The sequence below is a fragment of the Manacus candei genome, unplaced genomic scaffold, assembly GCF_025592945.1.
Source record: "Manacus candei isolate 608988 ecotype Guabito, Panama unplaced genomic scaffold, ASM2559294v1 h1tg000109l, whole genome shotgun sequence".
Taxonomy (NCBI): Eukaryota; Metazoa; Chordata; class Aves; order Passeriformes; family Pipridae; genus Manacus; species Manacus candei.
The window spans coordinates 2,016,528-2,036,079 of NW_026138157.1; the positions used below are offsets into that span (position 1 = coordinate 2,016,528).

Here is a 19,552-nt window from a genome sequence, read left to right on the forward strand (position 1 = left end):
TTTCACTTTCCTAAGTGAAATTCAACTCTATTAAAGAAGAAGTAATACTCTAGGTGAGATATTTTTGAAAGGAATTTGTTCTACAAAGTTTAGATAGTATTTCTGTACCAAACATTTAATTCAACAAAGGATTGGTTACATCAAAAGTGATCGAATTTGAACAGAAGGTAAACAAAAATGCATATTCAAGATAGTTTAATATGTATTTTCTGAATTAGAAATATCACTTTCTTAAATGAATGAGAATCTCTAGTGTAATGATCCGTTACTCCCCTCCCCCATCACTGAATTACATTATTTATACATATAATACAGAGCCGATTGCCGTTGAAAACAACAATATTAAAATAAATGTTTAATAGATACAAAGGATCTTTTCTCCACAACATAGTTTTTCTGGTGTCTGAACACCAATTTTAAAGTAATTCTCTATTAGCATTAAACTATTTAAGTGCAAAACAATTTTGTTTTAAAAAAATCTATGATTGCAGCATCCATCTTCCTGAATAACATTTTGAAGCCAGAAAGTAATGACTTTCATTTTCCATGAGTGCATTCCAGGCTGTCTTCTAGCCATCTCTGGTTAAAAAAATCAGTGCAAAATAAACAATGGTGAAGTACTAGTTTAACCATTGAACTTACTTGAATTTAAGAAACATATCTTATTTTACACTATATATATATATATATATATCTTTTATTTATATATTTATATAGAGAGATTAAATTACACTGGACTTGAAAAGTATAAAGAAAACCAAATATGTTACTACTTTTTCCTGCAGCACCAAAGGAAGCTTTTTGCTTTTTCTCCAATGCAAACTCTTCCTTGGGTGAGCAGCCTACCAGGATCGGCTGTAGTGAGAACCCATTGCATTTGTCCTTTGCAAGTCACTATGTGATTCACATAATTCCATGTTTACACTCTGCCACATTAAAATTTGTGATGCTCTTTGCCTGAAGAACAGCTCCTGGTTCCACTGTCATTACTTCTTGTCCTGCGTTCAGAGATTTGCTAGCAGTAGTGTGATGGCTATACTACAGTTCCACTTGGAGAATTGGCCTGGTTTTGGGATGACAATAAACCCTGCAAACAAAGCAGTTTACATTAATCCAGCAAGAGAACCTGACATGTATTTTATAAAGTTCTTAACCTGAACCTACAATGAGTACAATTTATTTTTACCACCACTTGCTTACTCCAGACATCAGCACCTTCTTCTACACAGGCTCTAAGCCACCACGGTCTCAGCCAAGCAGCACACAAAGAGCTCTCAGTCGGGAACAAAACGTGTGCGTTTAGGACACGGAAAGGATCTGATCCCAGCATTTGGTTTAATCTACCTTGCACTTTTGAGTCATTGTGAACTGTGAAACTTTAAAAATCATCCACCAAAAAAGTGATCAGCATTTTATTAGGGCAGTGACAAACAAACTTATTCCACTATCAACAAGTTTGACACCTGACCGGACAGGGAAACGCTCCATCTCTTTTATGTGATCGAGTATTACAAGCTTTGGATAGAAAAATACATAATCTAACCAAATATTTGTTTTGGTGATTTTAAAAGAGAATGGAACACTGACAAGAGCTCAGTAAAAGTTTCCCATGACAATTCAAGCTCACATTCAGGAAAGCTTTTTACCAGCTGCTTTAAGCACCCTGCCATTCAAATCAAGAGAGACCTGTTCCATTTCAGACACAGCCCCACGACTGCGCGGCCCCCTCGCTACACAGGGGCTACTGCTCTGGATCAAGGCAACTATACCTATGGATAGACCTGTGGATACCAATGGACAGACTGCATTTCAGATTTGTGCACAGTAGCCCCTTTTTAATCATTCATGTAGAAGTAACTGTTTATCAGACTTATTTAGGAAAAGCTTAATATCAAAATACAATTTAGCGTTCTTTCAAGGTCATTATTTAGTTCTAACGAGTGCCAGCAGGCTGAGGAGCACTGGCAGCTGGAAGCACACCAGAGACTATCCCCATGCAACTCCTCACCATGTAGGCATGATAAATGCACTTTCAGCAACTCCCCTAAGCAGCTCCCATCTTAGGTCCTTACCTCAAAATTAGGATCCCGGGACTCAGATCCATCAAACTAGACAAGCTCAGGCAGCAATTAGCATACAAGTTAGAATTATGTCCCATCTTCAGAATCTACAGGAGCTCTTTCATGCTTGGATCCAAGAAATGAGAGGCCATGACTGATGGAAGAGGTGGAAAGAGGGCCAGACTGGCTGGATTCAAGTCATCAAGTTTCTACTAAAACCAAAGCCCTTCCTTTTAAAAAACCATCTGATCTACCAGTTCAGACACGTTATGAACCTGGATAGTTTGCTGGATTTATAGCAGACTCTGGATCTGTATACATGTGCATACATTCCATATTTATAATAAACATGTATTTCTAATAAAAGATGTGGCACTTAATTTAGTGCCCTCCATAGATCTCACCTGAAGGAACTCAGACACTCACTTTTATTTGTACTCAGGTTTATGCAGGGGTTTTGTGATTCTCACACTGCTGAGGTAGACTGAAGTGGGTTGTTTTTTGCACTTGACATTCAGGCTGTGCAAAGATACTGCATATTTAATGAGAACAAGAAGCTTCTTAGTTATTAGTTAAGGACTAGATGGTGAAAGAAGGCAGAACTTTAGAGCAAACAAGCCACTGAAGCACTTATGAAATTTTTTACCAAGGAAGTTTTGTTGGAAAGTGATGAGGATGAATCAGAACTCTCTAGTTCATTACTGAAGCATTCTTCACAAGTCTATTAAATCCAGCAGCAACTGGAAGGTCTTTCTTGCCAGAAGATTACATCCACTAAACAACTTTCAAGTACCCTGGAAAAAGACGTCCAAAGGTATTATTTTCAGTCTTTAACAAATCAGCAATCCAAACTATTCATATGCAAATATGTGCTTTATAAGCACACAGGAAGCACTAGGGATGGCATGATATCAAGTCTTTTTCAACAGGCTCATAACCACACTAGAGAGAGGGAGAAATAACCACTATCCTAGTATTGGATTTATGCTGTAACACAACTAGTTTTTGGGAAACAAAAGGAAGAGGAATTCATTTTCCTAGAATTCCTCTAGAAACTGGCAGCACATACTGAAATTCAATGCAGTGCCTTATTCTCCATAACTACCAGCCACCCTGGAATTCAAGTTCCAAATGTAGAAACGTGGAGTCAGTCCTGGTTTCATCTCCCAGGCCACGAATGCTCCCTGCTTTAAAGAGCAGCAGTGCAGATGGCTTTGAGTGAGTCCTAGGAACTGCCACTATTTCAGTCCTTGCTCTGAATTAATTCTGCAACTCTGAGCAGGCAAGCCAGAGGAACACTGCTGTGGAAATGATCTCAAGATCAATATCCTCCTGCTCCTGCTGATGGAAAAAAACTTTGCAAGTCCTTCCTTAAAATGTGGGACCAGGCTACAATGGCCATTCAGAACTTCACTCCCACTGGAGAGACCAGAAAGTCTATGAGCATTTCCAAGTACTTCATTTCAAAAGACATATGTTCATATAAGAAAAGCAAGAATATCAATTTGGTTTTTAGGCACAGAAGTTTCACCAAAATGGTGAAAGCTCTTCATGTATCCTGAGAAACAACAAAGATTGTACAGAATTTTGCCATTATACCAGAGCCAAGCAAGGCTATGAAAGAAGTTATGTCAGGTGTAACAGGAAACTTTAAACACAATGTTAGAAAAGCAAGTGAGGGCTCAAATAAAATTATTCTTTTGCTACAAAGGTTGCCCTATAAGAGTCTGGTCTGTAATACAAAGGGTATGGGACTAGAACAGTTGTAATTGTGTTCTCTGGAATAATACAATGGGTAAGGTTATGAAAAATATAAAAAGCTCCTGCCTGTAACTAAAGAATAAAGCCACAAGGGCACAGTGCCTGCTGTGATGGAACCACCCAGTCTGGTCAACGAGGTGGGAAAAGATGGAACAGAGGCTGCAGCAACTTACTGGGGCAACAGCCAAGCTGCCCCATTGAACAGCTGTGACAGGAACATGGAAGAGCAGAGCATTGGCAGCCACAGCTCTGCCAGGCAGTGCAGCAGCTTCAGGCTCTGGGACAAACATAGCCCACTGAGAAAGCAGCACAAATAAATTAAGAGACTGCTCAAAAAGGTTTTGGAAATAATGTAGTGTTGTAGTAATAGTCTGTCAGCACATGGATCTAGCAGGGGGTGGGAAATGGAAGAGTTATGAGATACAAGGCAGGAATTTGATAAAACAATGTTCATCTCAACCTCGGAGGGTCCTCCAAGTGGGTGCTACCCCATCTGCCATCTTAGTGGACACTGCGGATGATGAACGACAGGATGGTGTCACTTTTCCTCAGTCAATGAGCGCTGAGTACTGAACAGAGGCTGTGTCAGCAGTAGCTGCTGGGGCTATCCATGTTTCTCCATGCATTCTCTGACTTCCTGAAACACACAGGACTTTGCATACCTGGTAAAAACAGGCTTGTGTGGGTAGGAATGAAAAGCCCCAACAAACAGGATCGGGAGGGTCATTTGCACCCGAGGTTCAGGGCACTCAGAGCTGTGGTCTGAGGACCTGCAGCAAAGACAAACCCTCCTCCCCATTCAGGAGACTGCATGGGTAGGTATTTTTTTAAAAATTCCACATACACTCCAGATGAAAGTCTGGCTTTTTTTCAAAAGACATGAAACATAAGGTTTCACAGCAGAAACTAATTCTGTGAAAGATCAGCGTGTAATTGCTGCATTAAAAACAAAAACCCAGGAAGATACTATGATACTTCTAAGTGGGAAAAAAGTCAACAGTAACTCCTGAGTTAATATTTTCTTCACTTAAATTAGAAGAGATTTAATTGGAGCCAAAGGTGCGATCATAAATGGCAAGTCTGGACACATGAGCGGGATACAGGAAGTGCACGTGCTCCCTGCTCCTTCACGAGGCTCTTGGCACAGGCTCCCTTTGCCCTGGACAGGAGCAACTCCTTCAGGGAAACAGCTCCCCTGGCTCTCAGGAATGTGCTGGATGTCAAACTGCTCCTCTTTCTACTTTCTGTTTTGAAATTGAAAGGTATTGAAAACAAAGGGTTCAACGCAACAAACAATCCAATGTAAAAAAAAAAAGTCTCATAGAACACTTCACTAATGCAATTAAACCAATTAAAATATGGCTGAATTAACAAATGCCCATACAAAAATGGGCACTGACTTGTTAAACCATTTCTACTATTCCCAGTATTTGAAATAATGGGAATTTATTATTTGAAAAATATTCCATGGGTACTTTATTCTTATTTTGTTTAGCAAAGTAATCTTGACTGAGACCTTTGCTTGACAAAAGAGCCCACATCCATTACAGTATTTGAGCAATAATATGCCAAAAACAGAATGAGATTTCTCACATTTGTTTAAAATTCTGTAGTCAAATCAGCTGAACTGGTTTTAAGTTTTGCACAAACAAATTCTCCAACAGTTTCTTGTTAAATAAATGCTGATTCATTTGAATAAAAGTCTCTGAATTGTATATACTCACTAATTCAAGATGTTAATCTCTAATGGAGATAAAAGTGCTTAACTGAGAATGCTCAGGAAAGCACATGATGAACATTCACATAACATGCTAGAAATAGTTTGTATGGGATTTATGTATCAGCAAAGTTGATACCCTTTAGCAGTTTGTGCGTTCACTAAAAGGAATTTTAAATTTATTGTTTGACTTCCATTTGCTTTTTTTTCTTTGTTCTAACAGCATTACAGAAAAGTATAAATGCTTAAACCATTTGACACCAGACCTTATAAAAGACTGTAGTGGCTTCGAGGTTTCACTTGCAACTCCTCTTCTGTGTACATAAAAGAGGTTTTTTCCTAACAGACCTGTATCACCATTTTATTCATGGTCAACAAAAAGCAAAGTCAAGGCTGGTAGAAAACAAGCAGACTAACTAAAAATCTGTCCAGTGGTATTAGGCAAGATGACATCAAGAATAATGTATGGTTGGTGAACGGAAGATAGGCATGTCCAAGAGGAAAAAAAAAAAGTTAAGATGCAACTACTTGTGTGCTGGGAAAGGCAAAAAACGGCTTTTGCCAGCAGAGATCTGACCTGCCTGGAACAACAGGACCTTAAGCTTCACTTAGGTAGTAGAGGCTCACATGCTCAGGAACAGTTTCTCTAGTTTCCTCAAGCTACAAAAGTCAGTAAGGTGTAAAATTTTCAGATTAGAAAATAACAAAATTGAGATAAACCAGGGAAAACCTCAGGGAAAAGCATATGGCTTAAGGCAACCCCATTGGGTTTAGCTGTAAAGCGAATGTGGTCTCAGCAGAAGAAAAGAGGCAAATGAATTTGATAAGGTTGACCAGCAGCTACCTAAAATCCAGCTTAAATACCCAGAAAATAACATGATCATACAAGTTATTTCCTTGAAAAGTTTGTGCAACACTATTAAAGACAAGCAAGATGACGCCTTCATGTTCCAAGACATCTTTTTGCCAAATCTTCTCTGACCACAAACCCTGTGGAAGTTGGTTTTGTTTCAGGTTCACGCTGACTTCAGAGAAACTGGTTTGACCAAGCAGTTCTTGCATCATTTGATGTAACTGGATGTTCCCAGAAGCTTTCAAGCAGATTTCATTTTGTTCCTATACTGGCACCTGTTCTTAAATATACATTTATGTTCTATGTTTAGATCATCACAGTGGTCAATCAATACCTTCTGAAGTACCACAGAGTTCTCAAGTTCACCTAAGAAAGATGATTCCCTCAGCTTTAGTCTAGAGAGTATTTTTACATAAGAGACAAACAACACTCCTCCCTGTCAGTCTGGGCCCAAAGTAACTCACTTTTACACTGGAAATCCTGAAAAATTCCTTTGAAACACTTTAATAAATATCATTTGTGTGGCTCTTTCACCGGTTAACACAGAACCACTGCTGCAAGGGTGACACAATCCCTAGTCCCTCAGGTGGAAGGAGAATATCTTAAGTCTTCGCCAAAATTGACTCCAAGAAATTTTGCAGCCAAAGTTTTATACTAGTTTACTTCTGGTTTGCTTGAATCAGCTCTATGAGCCACATCCTCGGGGCTGTAAATTCAGCATGCATTAGGTAAACACCAAGATCTAAAGCTGGAATCAAGAACAAACCCTGCATCAGAGTCCTCAGAGGAAAGAGCTCCTGTAGAGTCCTAGAAGGAATGACAACACACTGCTCCAGCTCCTGCCTGACAGGCAGAGAGAATCTGAACACGTGCGTGTCTGTGTTCTACTGAATCTGAGTTTAAACAAGTTCAAAAAGTGGTTTGCTAAGTATTCTGTTACATGTTACTCTAGTCCTAAAAAAATAGCTATCATAAGACATGACCTTATCAGCAAGATTTAAACATTAAAACATCTGCATCGTCTTGAGATGAAGTGAAACATTGACTCAGAGCAGTTACAGATGCCAACAACTTCTGACTTTAAAATATGGCAAGTTAACAGTTTCATTGTGGCCATTTGCTCAGCACAGTGTGATAGCATAAGACCACCTAAGGACTGCAAGATAAATTAAAACTCAAATGTGGAAAGGACTATTGAAAGTTATCTACATTTACAGTTCAATCACACATTTTTATTTAACATCAGTATACAGAGGACAACCCCAGCAAGTTATTTTGTAATGTCAAGTATTTAGTAAAGTTCTTCAGCTGTAACAGTGACAATAGAACAGCTAAAAATAAGCAGTATGAAACAAACATGATCTTCTTAAAATTATAAATATACCAACAATACTTCTTAAAGCTTAATTATTGCAACAGTTAAATTAACAATAGTTCATGTTAGAAAGGCTCTATGAAATTTATTCAAGTTGTCAAGAAATTAGATGGAAGTGTAAAAAGGAAATACATATGAATTTTACTTTTGATTTTCACTAAAGGTAGTCAATACAATTTTGTACAGTATCACCTAACATGTCAATCTTTAACAAACTCCAGTATACAGAATCATAAAATGCAGAAAAAATAGTTTAATCTTTACATGTAAATTGACAGTAAATTAACTGACACAAATTTTATTATTGTAACATAAGCAGGCCAGCATTTTAAATATTAATTTAGTAGCTTTATGTTGTTAAAGGGGCAGACATATACAGTCATTCCAAGTACATACTCAAATTTTAAGAGGTGATAATTCAGAACATGGGTTTTCTAGAAAGTGTTTAGTAAAAGTCATGTTATTTCCTAGTCCAGACATCCTAATCATAAAGCCTTTACAGGGTTATGATCTCTCCTGGCTTTACTGGAGCCACTATTCACACCTCCTCACTCACACACACACACACACCTTGCTATAAATATCACACCAGTGTACTAGGCTTTAATTCACCCTGATAATGGGGGTAGGCCATGTGCAACTTTGCTATTATGCACATTGCAGAAAGCTTCAAATTTTAGCATGGTAACCTGATGTCGTATAGCTGTGTTTCAGTTTTACTATAATCATCCCTGAAGTTTATACAGATACCGTATCACGTTGAAAGAAATCTATTTGATAGTACTTAAATACCAGCAATTGAACTTCAATTGTAATGATGAAATGCTCCTTTCCATTGAGGAAGAATTAGTATGTATAGCTGCTCATCTCACTCAAATATAGTACATGAATGTTTAAGTACTTTCACTAAAACAGAAGTCATACTAAAACATGATACTGTACTACAATTGTAGTTAACTAGAAAATTCAAGGATGTTATAATTTAAGTCTAAGTTTTCCTGTACAATAAGTCAAATAAATAAATTCCATGTGCATTTGTTTTACAAAGTGGTAGCATGTTTCTCTTGCTAGGTTATACACTGCCATTTCTCCTGGGGGTGCTTCTGGCCAATCTTACCTCGAGCTTTCTCACACAGGAAACTCATCAGCAACTTTCCTTCACGTAAAATGGAGTCGCTGCAAAGACGGTGAATAGTCAGTTCTAAACTCAAACATGGGAATCACACAGGTACTGCCTCTGACCACTAAATTCAGAAAAAAGCTGGTTTGCATGTCCAGGTACCACTTTGGTTTTTTGGGAGTTTTGTTGGGGTTTTTGCTTCTGCAGATCCTGTAATTCAGTCTGAATAAGCTATAAAGAGAGCCCATAAAGTTTACCTTGGTTCCTTTAAAATACTTTTGCTATGTTTTCAGTTTAATCCAAGAGTTCTGTAATCCCATTTAGGTTTCCTATCAGGGCCTGGGAAAGGCAGGGGTGAGAGATGACAGCTCATTGTCACCACGCTGAGAAGAAAAGTTCATACTCTTGTTAAGGCAACCTATTTTTCTCACCACCTGAACCTTATTCCACAGAAACAGGTTAACAAAAAATAAGATTAAAAAACTGAAACTAGTGAACCCTGAGCCTCATCCAACTTGCTTCTAATTGAATTTTGCCATTCACTTCACCTCACTGACTGGGATTTCACACAGCAGTTCTGGAAGTGCAGTGCAAGAACGGCACATCCCGTGAGGAAGCTCAAGGTATGATTTTGGACACACAGAAGCAGTAATTTGGAAAGTTTAGAAACAAACTGCCAGGACACTGTCAGCACTGTACAGCCTATCAACTATCATAAGGATCATGGCTGAAGAGACACTTCTGGATTTATTTTCCACTCAGGGCAGCGCCAGCCCAACCAGAAAAATAAACTGAACTTGTCATACACTGTCCAATTATCCAACATGTCTTTTGATGGATATTGGAGATGAGAGGGAAAGGTAGGTTCAATGGGAATTACATTAGACACCGCAAGCCTCCTTCACTTTTCCATCCAATTCTTTCTTTAGGCTGGCAGTGGCACCAATTTATTGAAGGCCTTTTGAAGGCAATGATGGAAACAGCAGCAAGATTCAGAGGCTTTCTCTCTATAGAGCTGGCAGACAAATAAGTGATGGAGTTTTAAGATCATTTGGGGACCCATATTTCAAAGGAAGACTAGAAATAGCAACTTTAAACCCCAGAGTAATGGGACAGCCTACGATAAAGCAGCTGGTGAAACAGAAATGATGGTATATAACCCAGTAAGAAAGACATCACCATGAGTGTTTTATACTTTGACAATTCTCATTAAATAAAATTAAGTGCTTTCCTATAAACAAAAAGGATGCTCATAACGTCCTTCTGGCACAAGTATTTTCTTATCAAAGCCCTGTAAACATGCCCTCAAAATTTAGTTTTTACCAGCAGAGTGAGCTCACTAGAAATGCAAGTGAAATCAGAAAAACAAATTAATTTGAAAATTTCTAAGTAAATACATCCTAAACAATATGGCATTTACATCAGTGTGCAATATATTAATTTTGAAAGTGATAACTTCAGCATGAAAATTACTTACCTGTAATTAAAGTTTTCCATATTGGCCAATACATAAATCCTGATTTTTGGTACTGCATACTTTATCTCTGAAATATTTGAAATGTCATATTCCAAATCAAAGTCAATACACAAAAATATTTAAGTTATACTCAGTCTAACAAAACCCACCTCAGCCACTGAAAATAAATGTAACAATGTAGTGTTTAGTAGTATGCAAAGGAATTTTAGAACCAAAAGAAAATATAGCTCACAATAGCAATCTGAGGCACTGCTGTAAGCATCTAAAGTTAATTCATAAGATGTGAAGTGCACTGAGTCACAAAAGTATAACTGCTTTAGTATTTTCATTTAGGACAAATGTTTTAAACAGTTTAGTATTCTGATGGGATGCTCTTTTTTTTTCCCCCCTTCATTAATGCTGGATCTCTAGTTCTGAGACAAAAAAATACTTTTAGGTAACACCCTCCTCCCTTCTCCCCAGAAAAGGGTTTACAGCTTTTAGTTTTAGATTCAACTTTTAAATATGCATTAAGATGCAGAGCAGACACAGCTCTCTATGCATACACCTATGTTGTGACAAATTTGATAACATCTCAAAGAAACCTACATTATACAAACAGTTCTAAGAAAAATTGAGTTTTACTTGAAAGTTTATAGCAATGAAGATGTGGTATCTAAATATATACAGTACCTCCACTTCAAAAGTCAGATTTATGAACCAAGTGGTTAAAACCTAACGAACAACAGGTTTTCATTTAGGTTGCCCAACATGGCAATATTCAGGTATTACCAGATAATCTCTTTTACTTCAGGTGATAATCTACATCCCCTTTCAGAAATTTTCACCAAAATAATGGTCCTTTTTGCCAGACCAACTCTGGTAATGTTTTCATAGCTGTATTCCTTTGAACTGTTGCTGGCAGACAGAGCTACTGTAGCACAAAGTACTTTTTAACAAAAGAATCACCACATTTAGCTTCATTAAAAATTTAGCTTGCTATACATTGGACAGAAGGAAAAATAAAGTTTTATAGGTGTTCAAGTGCATTAACAACAAGAGTTAGAACTAGTAATAGATTTTAATGTAGGTTCAATTGATGGAACAGGTGCCATCAAAAGCACGAGCTTGTCGATGATCAAATTGCCTAAAACCTGACAGGAACAGAACACTGAAACTACTCAGAGAAAGCCTGCAGGATTTTATCTAACTTAAATACATAAATCAATACCTGGCTAAAATTAGAGTTTCTTGATAATACTGATTCACAATTTCAAGAACATAAGCTACAGTCAGTACAGGGCTCACAAATCTGTGCATAAAATGCCTGATGTTTGAATAAGAAGTGGTTTCACATTAATGGCAGGCCACCACAGAAAAGTATGAAGGAATAAAACACTTTGGCTTTAATTTTTTCAGAGGCTCACATTTCTCAATGTCTAAAAAGCAGCAGCTTTTCGTAAGCTACTCTCATTGGGAGTACTGTATTTTGTAGAAAAAGTTAGTAGGATTATAATTATTTTAGTGTTTGACAGGTTTTACTTCAATTTTTACATAAACAGCTTTCACCATATTGTGGTTATGCTTAAGTATAAGAACACTGATCAATAGTTTAGATGCACAGTATTTATTTCTTCTGCTGGAAGGCAACTATACTTAATAATTGTATCCAAGACACTTCAAATCATTCAGAAATATGGCATGCAGTATCCAAAAGTATGGCTCTGAGGATATTTTTTTTTACATTAAGCATAAAGAAATTTTATATTCAACATTCATTTATATTTCAAGAAAACTATCTATTCAGAGTTCTAGTTCTTTGATGCAGCATTAAGGATTAAAACTTACCACTTTACCAGGCCTTGCCCATGTGCAAATAAATCCCTCCTGACAAGCAGTGACTATACAGTCTTCAAGAAAAATTAACACAGTCAGTCTTTCATGTGCTATCTTTTTACAGATAAGAGGCTCTAACAAGGGAACATCTTCCATTCGGGGACAGAGAGGTGTTCCCAAAGTTTTAGCTGGGTCCGTTTTGGTTTTAGTAACTAGGTTCAGTTTGTCACTGCTCTTGCTAGATATATGTCCCATGCTATGGTTTCTCTTGTGATCTTTTTCATGGTGTCTTTCCTTCCGATCATGTAGCGATAAGGTTGCAAATTTACTAACGCCAGAAGCAATGGCACCATCCATGACACTGCTTTTACTGCCAGCATTTGAGACTGCAGAGTGTGGAAGGCTGTTTGATCGTGGAAGAGGAGGGGGTACAGAGTTTCCAGGTGTTGTGATACTGTTTCCATTACTTCCCGGGTTAGTTCCACCACTTCCTGCAGGTGGACTTGTGGCATTCATGACATTTGTATGTGTCCTTGCTCTTGAGAGAGGTTGGTGGGGGAAGAGGATATCTTCTGTAAGATCCCACAAACAGAGCTGTGTGTCCTGGCCTACTGAACCAAATCTATATGTAACACTTACTGGACGACTGTCTGTAGAGTTCCTTTTGGATAATCTAGATTGCGTGCTATTGGCTCGATCTCTGCCAAAATGGAGGTCTTGGAAATCCTCATCACTTCCGCTAAATTCCATCGGGTCACTCTCTTCTACACTAGTGGTATATGGATCGAACGCAACGACACTGACCCACGATTTGTGTCCGTGGCCTCTCGCTATGACTCGACAGTCCACGAAAGACCAAACTGTCACCAAGTCATCCTCTCCGCCTGTCACTATGTACTTCCCATCGGGACTCCAACACACACACAGCAGTCCTCCAAAGTAGCTTTTCATTGTACCATGCAATTCCACCGAATCAAAGTTAAACACACGAAGAAAACCATCCTGGCTCACGCACGCCAAGAACTTCCCGTCAGGGGAAAAGGCAAATTCATTCAGGGCACCCTCACCTACTGTCCATTTAAGCAGAGGGTTTCTTGTGGATTTACTCTTGCAAGTGTGCACTGCAAAACTCTCTCCTTGTTTAAGTAGCTGGTAGTGCGGGGCTGTGGTACCACAAGTGTGCTCCACGTTATACAAGTACATATTGCCACTGGAATGAGCTACTAGGAAAAGGCTTTCCGAACCCGGTACCCATTTTACACAGGTTACTCTGGACTTGTCTATTAGTCTCTGTGAAAAACAAAGAAGATACACATCAGAAAGTCTGAAAATTAAAGTTTTCATGATTAACTGTAAATCTGAGCTCTCTGGGGGATGAGGAACAATTACTTAAAGTGAACTCAACTTTCTAGACAGGAACTATGTTACTGTATTTGCAAAAACTTATCAGGCAGTAAAGAGGAAATTATTTTCAGACAAAGTACTTTCAAAGGTTGTTATTATGGTCCAGTCACATTCCACAAAGATCATACTTCAACCAAGCCAATCTGTTGCTATGAATCTGAGGGTAGTGCTCTTAGGTTTACTTTTCCCTGTGTAGGTTGAAGAACATGAAAATGGAACAAGAAAACACCGAACAAGCTAAAAGGGAGAAAGGCAGTTACTCATCTGTGTTATAGAGCAAACAGTTTACAAATCAACAACAGTAAATTCAGGCTCTGTTTTTATCTGAAATCACAAAAAAAATCCAACCTGTGAAATAAAGGCTTTAGGAGCCTCCAGCAGCTTTTACTGATTCAGGGAGCAAAGGCTACACACAAAGTGACCTTGTTATCATGTGGCTGGAAAGCCAGTAGGTAAATGCGTGTGGTTTGGTGAATTCAGAAGGTACCACATACTCTTCACCTTGGAATCCCCACCCTCCAATTTCTTTTCTTTCAAGAGCCAAGTACCTGCCAATACTGTCACAACCTGATTAAGCAGTTTCTTTTAAAGCAAAACATTTTTATAGAGTCTATCATTGCAAAAGAATGAACAAACATTAAACAAATGCTCCTGGTCACGATGTCTTCAATGCTCTAAGAGGTAAAGTTTGACTCCCTGAGTTTGCTACTGCAGTTCTGTTGGACTTCTAAAACTTACCAATTTGACCACGGCACCACTCAGCTGCAACTTGCAGACAAGTAATTCTTTACAAGCACATTCAAGATTTGTACTTGGCATACTGGTTATAAGCTGAAAGAAGAGCTGAGCTACACAAAAGGCAAGAAGGAAAATACAAAGAGCCGAAGGGATACCAGAAGAAGTTACAAAAGCCTTACAAACAAAGAAGAAAAAAGATTCCCCCCCAAAAAATCTTACTATGCTGTTTGTCATACAAAAAACCCCAAACTAATGGATACTACATTGACTGTTACATTTCTGGGCCTGTAACTGTCACTGGAAAGCAGCACCTGGCCATTTTAGATTATACTTTTCCTGCTGTCAAGCCTCAGTGTAAAACCAGTGAGTCTTTCTCCTGTAATTCCTCATTGGTTAAATTTGCCATGCTGTATTTGAGAGCTGAGAGATGTAACTAAATCTGGCAAATTTCCTTCAAATACGGCAGCTTTAAAGTAATATATTCTGTGATTCTGTTGTGATATGTTAAACAGCTTTTCAAGTGTTCACTGATATATCATTCAGGTCTCAATAATGATGATATCAGAAATTAGACACATCAGGAGAACACAGACAGGGAACATCAGCTCTCTGGCTTGCTAAAGGCAACAGTCTTCTCATCACTAATATGGCAGCAAAAGCAAAGTTTCTTGCTCTCCTCTACTAAAGCAGCTCAATCTGACATACAACCTCTTCCTGGGAGAGCAGCAGCTCAACTTTTATACCAGAAATGGCATCTGACATCCATAATCACGTTGGGCTACATGATCCTAAATACTGCACAGAAGACCTGCAAACCTGATCTCTACTGCAAGGAGGTTGTAAAAAACAGACAACTGCAATTTGCAATGAGAACAGATCAGCTCAAGGAGACAAGATGCAGAGAGACTTTAAGTCTCTGTGCAGCAAGTGACAACTCATCCCCTTCTCAACCAGCAGAGCTTTAAATTCAGCAGGAAGATAAAAACTCTGAAGTTATAACTTTTAGCAGTTTAATTTTGTCACAGTTGGAAGGAGTACCACTGTTGATACAGACTGATTTAGGCAGGCAGTCACAAGCTGCACAGTATCACTCACCTCAGCCTTTCAAGTCCCTACTGTCTTCTACATCAACAGAATTTAAAAAAAAAAAAAAAAAAAAGAGGAAGAATAACAAGTTAAAATGCTTTAATGTAGTCTATGTTTAACATAACCTTCTGTGTCATAACAGGTTGAGTTATTTCACATATCACACATGGTTAAGTGCTATCACAGGTGATAGTCCAAACAGAGCTTTGGGTTTCCTGAATCACCAAATTATTAACAAGACAGGTGGTGAATTCTATTACCTCTAGCACTAGAGCTAGAGCTGTTGAACGATGTAAACATTCATTTAGACCACCTTATGAAGAAATGTTTATTCTCAAACACTACCTAAACTCTAAATATATTCAAAACCCAACAGGCACCTTCATCTTGAAGCAAATGAACTGGATCAAACATCAGTGCTCACTAATGTTTCTCTGAAATGGCTTTTAGATACAAGCCAGAACTTAAAACATGTCCAGGGCAAACTTCAATACTGTAACTGACAGATTAAAAATATATAAAAGTTTTATCAGAGTTAGTTATAACTGCAGATAAGGTCAGTATAGGAAACAAGAATTTGTCATTTAACTGCAGCCTGTGTGCATAGTTTTTTGGTAGCACTGAGTAAATCCTTATGTTAGCCTGGTAGAAAATATATCACCTCATTTAAATTTCCACCTGTCAAAGGACATATTCCCACCACAGTGAAGTAACCTGGCTATAGCACAGATGAAAGGCAACTACAGTTCAGCTACAAGAGTTTGGGAGCTATTCTGTGATATGAAACTAGCTGTTCAAAGTATTTCTGCTCCCATTTGTAATACTTACACTATTATCACACAAGAATAAATCAGGTTGTATTTTTGGGGGGAGGGATGTTAGAACAATGTGCTAAAATTAACATTTCAACTACTTATACAGAAATTTCTAACCAACAGAGTACTCCATGCAACATTAAGAGATTCTCCAGCACTGTTTCCAACTCAACACAAGCAGAGAGACAGAGCAGTTGGGACAAGGCCAGGTAACAAGAAAAACACCCCTCTTCTGATCTACATGTAGCTACTTTTAGAAAGCTGAGGAGAAATTAGTTCTAATTATAAAACATCCCCATTGAGAACAATATTTCAATGTACTTTGCACAAAGAAGAAGCAAGGCAACACATCTCTCTGAGATGGCAAAGGTATATTTGCTCAGCTTGAAAGCTGAGCGATGTTTAACTTCATCTGCAAAGTTCTGATCCAGATCTGAAATTTCTAAAAGGAAAAGAAAAACAAACAAAAATCCCACAAACAAAACAAACCTGCAAACCCCTCCACAGCGCTGGATTAAAACACAAAAGGAGCAAAAGACCACCCCCTTAAAAGAAAATCACCTCCCCCAGACCACACAAATTCCTGTAGCTTATCTCGTGCAGAAAACACTGTCAAAAGTTGTCCCAGTTACCAGATTTCTTTCCTTGTTGGCATCTGGACGCTTACTCTTCTAAGAATGCCAATACTACAAGATAAGCAGAGCCAGTGGTCCTGTAACTTGGCAGTAGTGTGCCACATAGTACTCCTTCTATCTTATTGCATAGCAGCAGAAAAAGCAGATGGAGAGTTTCCTTCAGGAACATCACATGGCCAAGGCCTCATAACCCTTCAGCTTTTTCAATGTAGCACTCAGTTTGATACCCCACTCTTCTCCAAACAAGCCTTTAGGAATACTCAACACAGGCAGTTTCCACTGTAACGTCCTGACCATAAAAATTGGTATTTTTAACTTATTTAACATTTTGACCATAATGCATTAGTTAAGTAGGGGTTTAAATGCTTTTTTTCTTCATTGGCAACCAGAAGCCTCAGAAACAACTGACTGCAGAGCACACACAGCAACATTTAGATTTGTAGACCTTATTTCCATCAGTAAACTGTCATCAACTAGTTACAGTACTACTCAAATCAGAAAGTCCTTATTTAATCTTAAACCCCATAAGATGCCTTCATGAATAGCATTTTTGTGCAGGTATTCCAAGCCGATGGAACAGCTGAAAAACAAAGGCTGCAACTGAACAAGAAGCTACATGGGCAAATGGAGCCAGTTACAGAACTCTGAAAATCTAGGAACTTCAATATCACACACACAGTGCATGCAACAATGTTAAGATTTCTACTTACTTCCTCATTAAATAATTTGCTAGTTTCTTTTTTAATAGGGTCTATAAGCTGGACCTGGCCTGCGGAGAAGCCCACTAGAAGAGACACACTTTCTGCTGTGGCTGTTAAGTGATTGAAGTCATGGCATGTAGGCTGTGTTCCTTTGTATATCCTTTTGTCTATTGGTTTACTCAAGTCCGCAGCCTGCAAAGAGAGCAAACAGAATTAAGACAGTTTATCACAATGTGTGCACATAACCAGATCCATTTGAAAATAATATTTATACTGAGCAACAACTTACACAGTCACGAAACCCTACTTTAAAAAGCAGCTGTTATTTATCGAAGACATCTGAGATCTTGTCAAAAGGCTTATCTCTTTATATTATGCAAGTTGTGTTTTTCAATTTTGCTACAGACTATACCTGCCCTTGCCTTTGCAACTACAGCACGAGACAAACCAGTGACAACCACTCAGCATTACAAAGGCTCCTGTGAATCCTCAAGATCCCAAAAGTCTGCTCCTACCAGAAGAGGCATTCCATCCAAGAAACAAGGTATCTTCTATTTTTCTAGTAGCAGCTTTCTTGAGTACAACCAATTCTGCATTAAAAATAGCATATTCTCAATCACACAATTCTTGAACTGCATGTCTACCCTTTAATAACAGGCAAACATGCAACATTGTGCTCCACAGTTACAAAAATATCAACCAGATCCTAGGAGAGCATTTTCTAGGAACAGTGATTCAAGATGCTGATACTGAGATTATAAAATACATTTTACACCACTGAGCTTCAACGTAATTGTGTGTCTGACACTGAAAAGAGAATTCAAATATAGCTCTGACAAAATAAGTGCTAACAAAACTGAGGAACTTCAATATAAACAAATGAAGATCTAGCACTAAAGTGTCAGAAGAATCAAAAGGAACAGAAAAGCAATTTAAAATGCTCTCTCAGTTGTGTCACCCATGTTTATCCCCATATCTCTTCTGAACAGACAACTAAATCTTTCATCATCCAGAGATTAAACCCCACACATTTAATATGCAAGATCATACATCAGGTTCAACCTTGTTTTTTTAACCTCCCTATTTATGAGGTTCAGAGTCTGTAATTAGAAAGTTGCAGATACTCAACAATATTACAGGCCTCAGATGTAGCTGTGATTTGGGGCTTGGATTTTAATTTTGATATATACTTTTTCAGTATTTTTAGTCAGAGGAAATCAGGCCAGAAATAAAAGAGAGAGCAGACAAGCCTCACATAAAGAAAATTGCTCAGTGTTTTAAACCTTTGAGGACGAGGTCTAAAGAGCAGCAGATCCTTGGTATGCATGGAGCTACACAGAGACAAACTAGACCTGTCAGTAGGGAAAAATCCTACCTAGCTACTGAAGTGAGCCATTTCCAAGGCAAATTTTAACTACAGGATATGCATGATAAGCACAACAGTGTTCAAGTTGCACTTATGTTTTACAGCATATATTATAAACCAGTTTAATCAGGTGTATGGCCTCCTGTTTGAAAACTCCAAAATGAGATGATGTATTACAACTTCTAAAGTCAGCAGATTAAAAAGCTACTCTCCAGAGCCCAGAGATCCATTATAAGCTAAAAAAGTATATTACCAACACCTCTTCAAGGAGAAATTAAATAGAATACTAGTTCAACTGGGAGATCCCTGGATAATGCGCATGTCTAGCACAGAGCATTCACAGACTGATGTAAATCTGTAATTTGAAGCTGAAAGATCAAATCCTAGAGGCCATGCAGTTATATCTTAAACTGTGTAACACTCCCTTGTCCTGTTTTGTCACTACAAAACAAGTGATGTCAACAGATAACTCTCAAAATTGAGGTGGCATTTCTATCTATCTGGAAGACCATTCTACAGAAACACAGAGATACATCCCTCCATATCTCCAATAAATGCAGAATTAAAGCAAACATATGAGACCCGAGGTTCTGTCCTTGGGACAAAAGTTGCAGCAGGACCCAACATCT

General features: G+C 38.2%; 1 protein-coding gene across 10 annotated transcripts in view; it reads right to left on the reverse strand.

The window, feature by feature from the left end:
• Positions 1 to 180: 180 nt before the first annotated feature.
• WDR20 (WD repeat domain 20) overlaps positions 181 to 19,552 on the reverse strand; it is a 45,315-nt gene continuing 25,943 nt past the window's right edge. For 2 of the 10 annotated variants that reach the window (XM_051769617.1, XM_051769620.1), the window contains exons 2-4: positions 17,567 to 17,749; positions 12,191 to 13,468; positions 181 to 1,087 (exon numbers count right to left, since the gene is read on the reverse strand). In XM_051769617.1, the coding sequence (XP_051625577.1) occupies positions 1,034 to 1,087; positions 12,191 to 13,468; positions 17,567 to 17,749 (1,515 nt within the window). In that variant the 3' untranslated portion in view covers positions 181 to 1,033. Of the gene's footprint in view, positions 1,088 to 2,706; positions 8,943 to 10,363; positions 13,469 to 17,566; positions 17,750 to 19,552 lie in introns of all 10 variants that reach the window. The other 8 variants (XR_007900165.1, XR_007900164.1, XR_007900166.1 and 5 more) reach the window with 8 other exon arrangements.